Here is a 12,804-nt window from a genome sequence, read left to right on the forward strand (position 1 = left end):
ATCAGTACTACAATGCCAGTTAAGAAGTTGATTTGTTACATCGGTGTTAACTGCATTGGGGTTTGTGTGATGTTACTCATATTGTAAACCTAATGTTATCAATAAATTAACTGATCCGATTTCAAATGCAATAGTAGAGGAAAGCGTATGTGGCAGCAAGATGAAATATAAAAACATCATGTCAAGTGGTAGGGCTATGTGTTTATATTTCTACTCATTATGAAAGGTTTGTTGTGTCTAGCCTCCACTTAATAGTGTGTTTCTATGCTTTACAGCTAATAATAAAAAGGTGTCGGTTCATATGACACTTAATAGAAGGTGAGCCATTGTTTAACAAACAATTAAATGATTTACAACAGGACAAAACAGATGCATTTGTGTAGTGAGAAAACGACTAGGAACCTGTCACCGCGGTTAAGTTAGCCTCATATTCCATATTCAGTTTTCTGCCTTTAATAACTTTTAATAGAAGTCAGGTGGGGCATTTTTAATGACAGAATCGTGATGTCCGGTACACAGACATCGATGCACACATTATTTTTGCACTTCAAACCATTTCGTGATTTGTGCCAAATCAGTTTAATAGCTAATATAATAGGTCCTTTCAGCTATAATGACATGGTGGTTTAGCATTTTGTGCTCATGGCAACTGTTGCACACCCCTTTGTTTTTCATATTGCTTTACGTACGAATTTTAATTAATTTTTGAATGTTCGAATGTATCCGTATACTGTGCAATAGGACAACACATGAATGGGTTAATAACTTTAAAACTAGACAAGACAGGCACATCTAATGAAGTGTGCTTTGATCAGTGGACAACAGGGAACAATGCACGCCCCTTGGGTTTTCAGAATAACTTTCTAACAGTTATTAATTAATACATTGAATGCATATTATATGCCATTGCTCCATTTCATACATATTAACAGAGAGAGCCCCTCACGATTCGCGCGCCAATGTGGTATGGATCAGGTACGTCGGCATTGTCTTTGGAGAAATTGTAGTTGGAGGGGCGGTGCTCATATAGGGCTGGCTTACGCAGAAACCTCGACTTAACCAAGAACAAAAACTGCTCGGAACAGGTATGAGACTTAGTGTAAATTGCCATAGCAGCATGTCTCGACTAAAACCTACCCACCTTTCGTAGTACGGGTTAATCGCGAAGTTACACCACACGTCATCAAGTTACTCACAAAGTTACCCCGATAAGCCAGTAACCCCGCTTCGTAGTACAGGCCACATAACTCAGAAATCAGGCAGCATAACAAACACAGAATCACATACAATAACTAACTAAAGAACAGAACTGATGCAGGCACTTAAATGGAAACAGGTTACTGACTAACGAGAGGGTAGGTCTGGAACATGACAACTGAGCAGTCAACCGAGACAGAACAACAAGCAACAGATGGGGCCACTTACAATAATAAGGACAGAACAAGGGATTCCTAACAAACACTGAACTAGTAAACACAAACCGCACTGGGAATACTACACTAGGATAAGTAACATGGAACTAAAATACAAACAGGACTGGAAGCGAACAGGACAAAAAGCAGGCAAACCTATAACTGGGAAACAAAGTAACAGAAACAAAAACAGTAAATGCAAATAAACAGGTGAGTCTCAAGCAGTTAATGGTTTCTGAGCCAGAAACCATTAACCATCAGACAGTTAATGGTTTCTGAGCCAGGCACTCAACCCACTGAGCTATGGGGCAGTCTGAACAGGGAGAACACACTAGGGCTAAGGGACTAAAAGATGGAGGAGGGAACAGGCTGGCCAGCCACCTCCTGGTCACAGAACACATAGGACAGGGTCAGATGGGTGCTGACCCTGTCACCACGTTTCATTAACGTGACTTTACAGTGTGTCTAAAATTATCATGGAAGTGTAATACTTTTAAGTATCTTAAGGGCAAACAGACAAAATTAGTTATCTTTTTTTCTAAATCCCGTAAATGCCCAGAGTAATTTTACTCCATTGGGTGATTGAGCAAGGCCCTTAACCTGCAAATTCTTCGTCCTGGGTGTGACGTTAATCTACATCCAGCCCTATGAGGAGCTCCTCCAACTTTCAGGGGAAAACTTGGGCGTTGGTGGCAGGATTGGCACTCCATCCACTGGAAAAAAACTCTCACTGGTCCATTTGAACTGGTGTGGTGCTGAGGTACCACCCGCCACATGGCTGCACTCAGGTCCTAATGTGGGATTAAATATAACACTGCTTCAGTCTTTTTATCATATTATCAGCAGATGGTCTCCCACAAATTTTCAGAGTTTGGATATGCTGTGAAGATTTACAGCAGTGCGTGTTTTCGTGGCATTAAAGTAAATTTCTTCATCATACTTGTTTTTCAATCAATTGCATTCAAACATACCTTCCTAGCAGGTATTACAAGTAATCCAACAGATGGGATGAGTTGTAACACTTTAGTTCCGCCACAGGAATGTTGTCCTGCTGTTTATCATTGTTGGTATGCTTATTCCACTCATGGATGGCAGTATATTTGAGCAGGCACTGCTGTTCACTTACACATGACAGGACCTGCTGGATGTGCATCCCCTGTCAAAAGCCAGTGCTACTAGCCAAACTCCATGGTTGTAATTAATGGCTTTAACATTGTTTGTGACAATAGAAGCAAAAGCGAAAGTTGTAAGAAGAAGGGAAGTAGATCTGCTTGTTTTGTGAACTAGAAATGCTGCAGCCTGGGATTGATTAATTTTCTCTTCACGATTAATCGCATAAACTGAGTGATTAATCGTGTGATTAATCGCATATTCAATCATGTTATTATTTGTTAATACATTGTGATTTCCATGCCCCGTGAGGTGTATCCTCCTTATTGCCCCAATTAGTGCCTGCATCTGTCCTGTGCCCTTTAAATCCCTGCCTGCTCTTGCACCCAGTACGAGGCATTGCTTCCATTCATACAGTGTTTTTGCTGAGTCCTTTGGGTCTCCTGTTCCCTGCTTTCCTTTTCTACTCCTGCCCTCTGCAGGGCAGCAGCTCCCCTTCCCATATCACCTCCTTGACCAGCAGCAGGTATCCCAATCATCCGAGACAACACCAAAAGGAATCCTAACCAGTGCCGCTCTTTTTTAATGCAATCCGGTCAGGTCAGGCTGATGCAGCGCGTTGCCGCACCCAGCACATGTGCGAAACTCCTTGGGATCCCAGCCGGCGATCCCCCAGGATGCCACGCGGTCCAGGCCAACCCTCCAGAAATGGCCATCCATCTGCTCATTTTCTTTAATGCAATGTGACTAGTATATTGATTCACACCCGGAGCATTTTCAGAAAGTGCTTCATGATCTCTGTACTAACCAGCAGAGCCTAGGAATGGGCAGCTGCGCTATGGACTGAAAATAACCTGGTGTTAGACTCATCAGTGCCGAGTTTGTGCTGAATAAAAGCAAATGTCGAGAGACCTCAGACACCAAAGGGCTAAATCACGCTGTAGCAATGGCCAGGAATTTTAACTTATCTGGTAGCACAGGTGACATGCTGCCAGTATTTTGGTAGTTATTTCCTTAGAAAGTCCCCTAGGATGATTAGTAAAGAGTCTGGGATATTCCTTTCTACTGAGATACCCAGATTTTTGTAAAGCAGAAAACAAGTGAAATTGTAAAGTCATATTTCATCCTCATCAGTAGTCATAACTTGTCCAGTTTATTACTCAAAGATTGCAGGTTTGCAAAGATAATTACCACTAGCAGTGAGCGTAGTCTTTTGTTCCGAAAGGCCAGCTGAACACTCGCATGCTTTCTTCGTTTCCTTCATTTCACCAGGTCTCCACTTCACGGACTAAAATCCCCAAAGAATCAAGAATTGTAGCCGTATCTGCAGGAACTTCTTGTTGACAAGTGTTCTGCATGTTATGTAAATTATTTCTGGTATAAGAGATCCTGTTTGGATTGGAACTAAGAATATTATAAAACAAACAAACAAAAACAAATAACGGAGCAACATGACAAGGTGACCACCTCTGGCACCATCTTGACTAAGAGATAGTTTCCCTAGTTATTTACAAGGAGGCAGGTAGGGGGGAGAGGAACTGGAGGACAAGGGGGCTAAAAGAGGACAACTAACAGCAGTCAGAGGGCTGTAAATCTGAACTGTCCATCTGAAATCCAGACAAGTGGTCACCCTAGTGTGAATGCAAGCAAGTCAAGTAGGTCTATGGTTTACTCACTGAAAGCAAAGTGACCACCCACTGTCCCTTGAGGACATCATTAATTATTTGGTTTTTCAAACGTTGTGGGTAACACCGAAGCAAATGAAAGAGTATTTATGGGTGGATACAAAAACTGCAGAGGACATGTGGGTTAAATATTTTGCTATATTCATAGGTAAGCACTAGTACAAATTTCATGCTTAATATTCATCATATATTCATCTATTGTCTTATTTGCATTATGTAATGGTAAACATGACGAGGGGGTTGTGTGCCAAGTCGAGGGACCCCTGTCCTTGAGGTCCACTCTGCTGTCTGTAGGTCCCTAAATCTTTGGGCAATATAAGTTGGAGTGCTGGCCTCCCTGGTTATCTGTGTGTGTGTGTGTGTGGGGGGGGGGGTCACTAACCCCCCTTTGGTCCCTAGGTCAATGTGTACCTCTTGTACCGGGCTGGGCCTTGTGTCAGGCCACCTGGAATTTAAGCTCTGTGATATGTGCATGTGTGATCCTACACCTTCCATGTTTCTTATAGTAGTTGCATTTGGATTTTATTTATTTACTTGATCTATTTCCTTTTTTCAGCCATGGCAAGCTCTTTGCCCACTGGACAGAGGAGTCCAAGGCTTTTTTGAGTGGTGAATGGCAGCCTGTATTCCGCCTACGCAAAAGAAAGCTTGAAGAGACAGCGCAAGTACACATTTACAATTTATTGAATACGTTTCACTCGAGCGGGAAATTTCAGAAACTCTCCCAGCAGAGGTGCCATCAGTGCTCTGCTATAAATCTCATAGAAAGTAAAAACAGCATTAATGCTCAATATATCATGTCAACTTATCTGGCTCATTCACATCTTTTTGGAAGCTGGTACAAATTCAGACATCCAACCCAGAAAAACTCAATTCAGAGAGGTAACACTACGGTATTTGATAGCACTTAAACATCTAAAATTTGGAAAACTCCTTTGTGATGGAAAGATTGTAATGGACGGTAGCACAAATAAAAGTTATGGGATGTAGTCACAAATTAGGTGAATCTAAGTGGGACCCTAAGGTGTGTTTGTTTATCCCACATACAGAGAAATCATGCAGGTTTACTTAGCACAAAGAGAGGCCAATCAGAATTCCCCCTCAGTCTCACACTGACTCCTGCACACACAAAACACATTCTTGTGATGTTCTGTGTCATCTGAGGGTGTCAAGAAGCTGTATGCAGTAGACTTCTGGAACTACAGAAAATGTGGGATGTCTGAAAATAATCCAATGTGGTCCAATTCAGTTTTTTCCAGGGAGGTTAAGAGTACTGCTCTGAAATAACCAGGTGACAGATAACTGTAACTAAGTGTTATGTTTTGCAGGTACAGGATGAATGTGAGGATGCATTAACACCGGGAAAAGCAGAAGTACGTTTTTTCATTCTGGTTTTAATATATCAATAATAATTGCATAAAACACATTTACATAAATAATAAACCAAATCTTTATTCATGTCTAAGGTATCTGTCATTGCACACATGAAAACAGCCAGTCAGTGGTACATTGACAATCAACAACAACTCATTGGTCTGGTCCAGCTGCCCTAGATACTGAGCATGATAGAGGAAGATGTTGGGAAGGTTCTGCAGGAGAACCAAGCAATGAATGCTGAGGAAGACTTCAGTTTGAACAAAGGTGATGTCTCTCCCTCTTTCTCATGCTGCTATACTCAGATCTGCCGGAGCCTAGACGAATATTGCACTCGATCATTTTGCTTGCACTGCCTCTGGTTTCCTCAACTCTGGCTAATACACAATTATTCTTACTTCCTCCCTCACCCCTTCTGGGGTGTGCTCCATGGAGCACAATGTCGTTGAAGAGTTTATGCCTCTGCGGCCTGCAAGACAACTACCTCCACCTCCGGCAACTACCCTCCAACCTGCCTGCCCTTGGCTCAACACGATGCCTCGCCATCCATCCTGCGGCTGTGTGTCTATTAATCCTGCCATCGTGCATCAAGCACCACGTGCCTGCACCGGTCGGCCGCTGCATTGAGACATATATTTCAACCCCTGTATTAGCTTAGTCATTTAATCTTGTCTGTATTAGCTTAGTCATTTCATCTTGTTTGTTTGACTCATCTGCCGGCCCCTGGAGGATGGGCTCCCCCTTTGGGTCTGGTTCCTCCCAAGGTTTCTTCCTCTTAGGGAGTTTTTCCTTGCCACCGTTGCCTTTGGCTTACTCAATGGGGGGTCCTTACGAGGCAGAAATGTAAAGCGCATTGAGACAATGTAATGTTGTGATAATGCGCTATATAAATAAAATAAAATTGAATTGAATTGAATTGAATGTTCTGGCTCCATTTTGTTTTGGCTTTAGCCATGTGCAAGACAATCTTATGATTGCACATAAGAGAATCCTCATTGCAGTCCTCTCTTGATGCCTGTGATGCTGAGACTCTTCACACTGTTGTGTCCCAAGTTCATTATAGGTGCCCAGTCAATGGTCCCTCTGTTATATATAGTGGCTGATTTGAACGTGAAAGGATGAGAATGGCATTTAGGGTATGTTTTTTAAAAACCAAACAATTTTAGTTCATTAGCTTACTTCTGGCACTGTTAAGGATCTTCTCAGTATGACATGTTGTGTAAGCATGCTTGACAGCGTTCACTAAATAAAACTTCATCTTTTTAATTTTTTTACAATTTTATAAATTCTAAAGAATAATTTACCTCTGTCACAAAGACTGCAGTTGTTGCAGTCGACAACAGCTCACTGGGCCATGAAAAATGCAGTAAAACAGGAAAGACCATACACACAGATTATTCACCAGATAGGAAACTATGCAGCAAAAAAGCATTATACGCCCACTGCTTAGTGTAGATGCTGCAGTGAGAGGTCCACTGCAACCCTACTTTTCTTGGTGAGGAGCAGGCGGTGTTTGCTAGATCTTGCTGGGGGTGCTCGATTGGCACACATGGGCCCTGTCTGAGTCCAGAACAAAGGGGCATTTAAAATCATTGATGGATGAGATGTGGATTGATACCCTTGCAACCTCCCCATCATGTTATGGCACTGGTCTCCGTTTTATACTCAAAGCATAAAGGGAGGTGTATGCAGAGCTGAACATGCTGCCACTTCTTGGACAACCAGAGCTGGCTGATGTGGAGGAGTTGGGCTAATGTGGTGCCCTTCAAACAGGCCCATGTCGCCCCTTGAGCTGCCTCAGACATCTTCATTCCTACAGCGAGCCAGTTAAAAGGTGCTCACCTCGAGCTTACTAAGCATTCCCAGAGAGTCAAATTCACTAAACATGCAGCCCACTTCATGAACCTGATGGCTAATCGCGAACTATGATATGAGTCATACTTATGTTGGCACCATGACTATGATAGGAAACAGGAGAAACTTGGCGACAGTGGAACTGCACTTAGTCTTTTCTCTCTTTGCAGAGGCTAGTGAGTATAAACCTTCAATTTCTCAGTAGTCAATCAGCATAAACTGGCAGTTCTTTCGTTAGCATAAACACTGCTTTGTACTGTAAGCAAAGCAGGGATGACGTCACATTGCATCCTGTACCTTATCATACTGTACCAGTCACAAGAACTGACAGACAGATTAGAATCTGGAACAAACAGGTTATACAATCCCATAGTGGCCAGTACTTCATATAAGACAAGTAACAGAGCATATATCCAAAGCAATGAACAAGTGAAAAAGTATAGGCTCTGCCAGGCCTTTATAGCAAATGGGGTTAAGGACCTTTTTCAAGGGCCCATGGGATTTAAACCAACACTCTTCTGATGAAGGGCATAATGTACTAACCCATAAATTTGGCCTTGTAGCAGCCAGTAAGGTGTATCACTATCTGGATTGCTAGATTTCTAACTCTATCTATCTATATCTTCTATCTATTTATATTCTTTTTTTATTATTTTATTTTTATTTATTTGAATTTTTAGTAAAATAGCTTCAGATGAATCTAAGACTGATTCCTATATTTGCCTCACATCTACACCATTCCCCTCTTACACAAGTGTGTGACTCCCTGCCATTTTTGTGACTGTGAAACTGGTTCCATAAGATTTCTATATATCTATTGATGTTTTTACACTTATTTATTAAGTTCAGAAATTAAATTACTTTATCTGATATTGATTTACAATATTTTTTTTTTACATGAAAGACCATTATTAGACTTTAAAAGTCGTTAGAAAAAGAATACAGTACAAATAAAAATATAAACTCATATAACTGACTGTTATAGCAAGTTCCACTGGAATGTATGGTTTTTCACTTGTGGAATTTGAGTTATCATGAGTAAGAAAGAGAGCGAGAGAGCAAGAGAGAGAGAGAGAGAGAGAGAGAGAGAGAGAGAGAGAGAGAGACGCCATAAGACACCATAGAATACACTTTTCACTTGTGCATGTGTGATGAGATGTCCAGCTCCTCTCTGGAAGCCCATAACCTGAGGTGAGATAGATAAAGGAGCCCAGAGTCCAGGCACTGACTACAGACTGGTCATCAGCACAAAGGCGACATGGCAGGTAAGCGGAGAGGAAGCTACAGATTACACACCTCGTCAGGGAGAAGCCACCTTCATGTTCAACTTAGAGCTGATCAGTTACTTATATTGAAGTTCTGCTTTTCAAGTGATTGAAATGGAGGTAACAAAACAAAGTACAGAATTAGTGCACAAAAAAGAAGGTGAATTTTATTTATATTAAACGAGAAGGCTACTGTAGTATGGGGAAGGACACGGGCTTACAGGAGGAAGCACATTAATGACCGGACTGGGGATAATGAGACACATAGGTACTTAGATACAAAGACTAACAAGCAACAAGCACAGCCTATGAGGGTCACATTAGGGAGGAGCAGGAGGGTCAGGCGGACGTGACCAGCAGGATATAATTATATATATTACAGTAAAAGAAATGATGGTGTTTCTGGTGTTATATATACATTTTTTGAGAAAAACACGTTACAACCTTTTTCTTATTCACATCATTATTGTTTTGTTTAAAATATGTTTTACTTGATGACATGTTAACATAAAAATAAAAGAACCAGGAAATTCTTAATTATTTAAGTATTAGTAAGTTCATAATTTCTGCACTGCTGACCTCAGTTGCTAAATTGTCTGCAGTGTCTCTGAGTATTCTGGGGCTTCCTGGTGCATTCCTGCATTTCAATACAACTAGACCCAGCTACTGTAAGCTTAACCACAATATTCTGTTTACACATAATGGATGATCGTAATGCAGTAATAAAGGTCGACGTCTGGAGCGTTTCTTGGCCATGTATTAACCAAAGACAAAACAGGATCACAACTTGAAGTTGCAAACAGGCAATCATCAAAAAAACAGGACAGGACAGAACAGCAGCAGAATCGGAATTGAAATGACAACGGCAAGAAGCAGGTAGAAGGCTGATAAAGAAAGGCAGCTAACAATGGAAATCACAGAAATACTCACTATGGCAGATACTCAGAAAACCTCACAAGGAAGTGATGAAAAGAACTAGTATGTCACTGATCAAACAGGAAACGGATCACTGGTGTATCTGATAAACCGATGAGACGATCAGGGAAGCGTGACTGTGGCTTACAACACATGACTGGGTGTGGCTTACAAACCTTGACATTGTGGGTGTGGCTTATTGTCTGTGACATTGTGAATGTGTTTTAAAAACCATGACATCTTAGATGCCTATCATCTAACACAGACCTGCATGGAGAGCTGGCTCACTGATGGACCCTGACTGTGACCACGGGCTACACCTTGCTTTTATTAAAGCAGGCCCATCTTCACTCTTTTATATAATGCTAACATCCCCGGGGGGGGGTTACTCCCTACTTGGGAGTTTTTGATCCCTCTACTCAGTTGTCTTCTGGTTTTCCCTCTTACACGCAACATTTTGTGCAATTGATGTACTGTTGTAATGGATACAACATACTCTTACCAAGTGCCTTGGAGTGACTGTGGTGTTACCAGTGCTATATAAAAGTAAACTGAATTGAATTGATTATTATAATGGAAACTTAATTACAAAACACTTATTGAACTGATTTGTCTTGAAATTCAGAAAAGTCTTGTCCATTAAAGGTTGTGTCCATGGTACAAATTGCCATTATGAGAATGAAAAATGTACTTTTAAGAATATTTATATCTTGATAAAGTTTCCCAATTATATTGTTCTACTGAAATGCTCTTACCTGAAGTCTAGACCTTAATAAGGTCTGTCTGCTTCCTAACACATCCTGCTTAACCCACAGTGTCAAATGCTGCCTCTGCAGTGTCATCCATGGATTTCAAGAAATGCAGAAAGTTCCATGTCTTTTTGGTTCTCGCCCTGGTCTTTATCATCAGTTGCAGCGTCTCATACAAGTGGTCTATCAGTGGAAGATGGCGGGAGACAGTACGCAGCAACGTCACCATTCTTATCTGGACTTGGCCCTTTGGACAGACCTCCACATTGCGGAAGGACGAGTGCTGGGATAGTTACCATGTCCCTGACTGCAACCTTGTGGACAGCCGCAGTCTCTTCTCTCAGGCTGACGTGGTGATCTACAACCGTGAACTGCAAAATGGAGTTACCAAGCTGCCCCTTGACCTTCCTCGCCCACCAGCACAAAAGTGGGTGTGGTTTTCCCTGGAGTCTCCAACCCATAATGGGGACCTGAGACGTTATGGAGGCGTGTTCAACTGGACCATGTCATACCAGAATGATGCTGACATCTCCGTACCCTATGGGGAGCTGGTTCCCAGAACAACCAAAGGTAATTATACTATCCCTGCTAAGAAAACCATGGCCTGCTGGGTGGTCAGCAACTACCAGTCAAGTCACAAAAGATCTGGAGTGTACATGAGTCTGAAGAGCCTGATCCCTGTGGAGGTTTATGGACGATGGGCTAATAAGCCACTAAATGACGACCAGGTGTTACCTATTATTTCTCAGTGCTACTTCTACCTGGCCTTTGAGAACTCACTGCATAGAGACTACATAACAGAGAAGCTGTGGTACAATGCCTTTCTGGCTGGCACTGTGCCGGTGGTGTTGGGCCCACCTCGAGCTAACTACGAGGCCTACATTCCTAAAGACTCCTTCATCCACGTGGACGACTTTGCCTCCATTACAGAACTGGCCACTTTCTTAAACGAGTTAGCCTCAGACAAAGAGCGATACAACTCATACTTCCGTTGGCGCAGTGATTATGATGTTAAAAGGTACTACAGCTGGCAGGAGCGATTTTGCAAGATATGTGAAATATATGAACGCCTGCCACCCAGAAAGATCTATGATGACCTGGATTCCTGGTCCAAGCATGAACCATGAACTTAAACCAGGACAGCAAGCTGGAGACCTGGGCTGCATTCCTACAGCCATGAGAAAAAAACAAGATATAGGGCCAGTTTCCCAAACAAGGATTAAGCCCAGTCTTGGACTAAATTGCAGTATCAATGGAGATTCACCATTGAAACTCAAAGCTAGTCTAGGCTTAGGCTTAATCCTTGACTGGGAAACTGGCCAATAGTGTATTTGGATGCCACTTTACAATAAGGCTCCCCATATAAAGGGTTTACAAATGGTTTATGATCTGGTTATTAATTAGGTTGTAACACAATTTTTGACAATTTTAAACAAGTTATAACACAGGTATCTTTTTATTAATAAGTTACTACCATTTACAAGTGGCAAAAGTGAGGCTTATTGTAATGTCGTACCTGTTTTATTAAATAGCATAAGCTAATCTATATATCTAATCATTTAAAAATCAAGCCTTAATTACTAAATAATTATGACTAATGCATTACAGAATGTTAACGACAATCTGTAGACATTTCACAGCTGTTGATATTACTGTTGATGTTAATTATTAACGCTGTCTATATGAATATTTTTCTACCTGGGTAATGTGCTGTAATGTAATGTTGCTGTGTTCTGCTTTTACGTAGACTATTTATATGTATGTTGAATTAGTCCAATTTTTTTATGTCTAATTTCTCAAATCAAAGCTGACAACTGTACCATCTATTTCAATTTCTTGAATAATAGAAACTCATACTGTAACTTTTTCATAATTTAGAAACAGTAGAAAATTAAAAATGTTGAACAAAGACAAAGTGGCACCTTTGTGTTATGGTATTTTGTGAATATTTCAACACAGTGGAGATATTTGACTTCATTTGATGGAACCAAAATGGCGGCTGCCATAATTTTTTGAGTTAGTACGAATTTATTTCGTTTTCAGTTCCAGTACACTACATTGTGGCATTGTACCATGTTTTTTTTTTGTTCTTAAGGTTCTTGTAAGGTGATTTAGATAAGCTGTTTTGTTATTTGCGAACATTGTGTGAACTGTGCAGTCGCGCTGCGTTTTGTTAACGTCCGTCACGTTCCAGAAGTTTCCACTAAGCTCGGAAAAAAAGAGAAAGAATGACATGTTTGTAAACCATTTCATTTTATTTGTTTGTGTAAATTAATGTACAGCCAATGTCTGTGGTAATTATTGTTTGAAGCACTTTGGTTATATTTGGTCTTCAGCTCATGCACTAATGCCAAAATTGAGCACGTAATGCGCCCATTGTATTACAGTCATTGTGGTTCTGAAAATAATATTATATAATATAAAATAGATCATACATGAT

General features: G+C 41.0%; 1 protein-coding gene and 1 long non-coding RNA gene across 2 annotated transcripts; both read left to right on the forward strand.

Annotated features, from left to right (window-relative positions):
• Positions 1–6,497, forward strand: LOC111839092 (uncharacterized). Its single transcript, XR_011992860.1, has 4 exons — positions 1–60; positions 4,764–4,868; positions 5,536–5,580; positions 5,674–6,497. It is a non-coding gene; the product is annotated as an uncharacterized lncRNA (long non-coding RNA).
• A 2,000-nt stretch (positions 6,498–8,497) lies between these two features.
• Positions 8,498–12,291, forward strand: LOC140592541 (alpha-(1,3)-fucosyltransferase 7-like). Its single transcript, XM_072716035.1, has 2 exons — positions 8,498–8,700; positions 10,431–12,291. Exons 1-2 carry the CDS (start codon positions 8,694–8,696, stop codon positions 11,489–11,491), a joined length of 1,068 nt encoding a protein of 355 aa, XP_072572136.1. The 5' UTR covers positions 8,498–8,693; the 3' UTR covers positions 11,492–12,291.
• The last annotated feature ends 513 nt before the right edge of the window (positions 12,292–12,804 follow it).

The sequence above is a fragment of the Paramormyrops kingsleyae genome, chromosome 9 (assembly GCF_048594095.1).
Source record: "Paramormyrops kingsleyae isolate MSU_618 chromosome 9, PKINGS_0.4, whole genome shotgun sequence".
Classification (NCBI taxonomy): domain Eukaryota; kingdom Metazoa; phylum Chordata; class Actinopteri; order Osteoglossiformes; family Mormyridae; genus Paramormyrops; species Paramormyrops kingsleyae.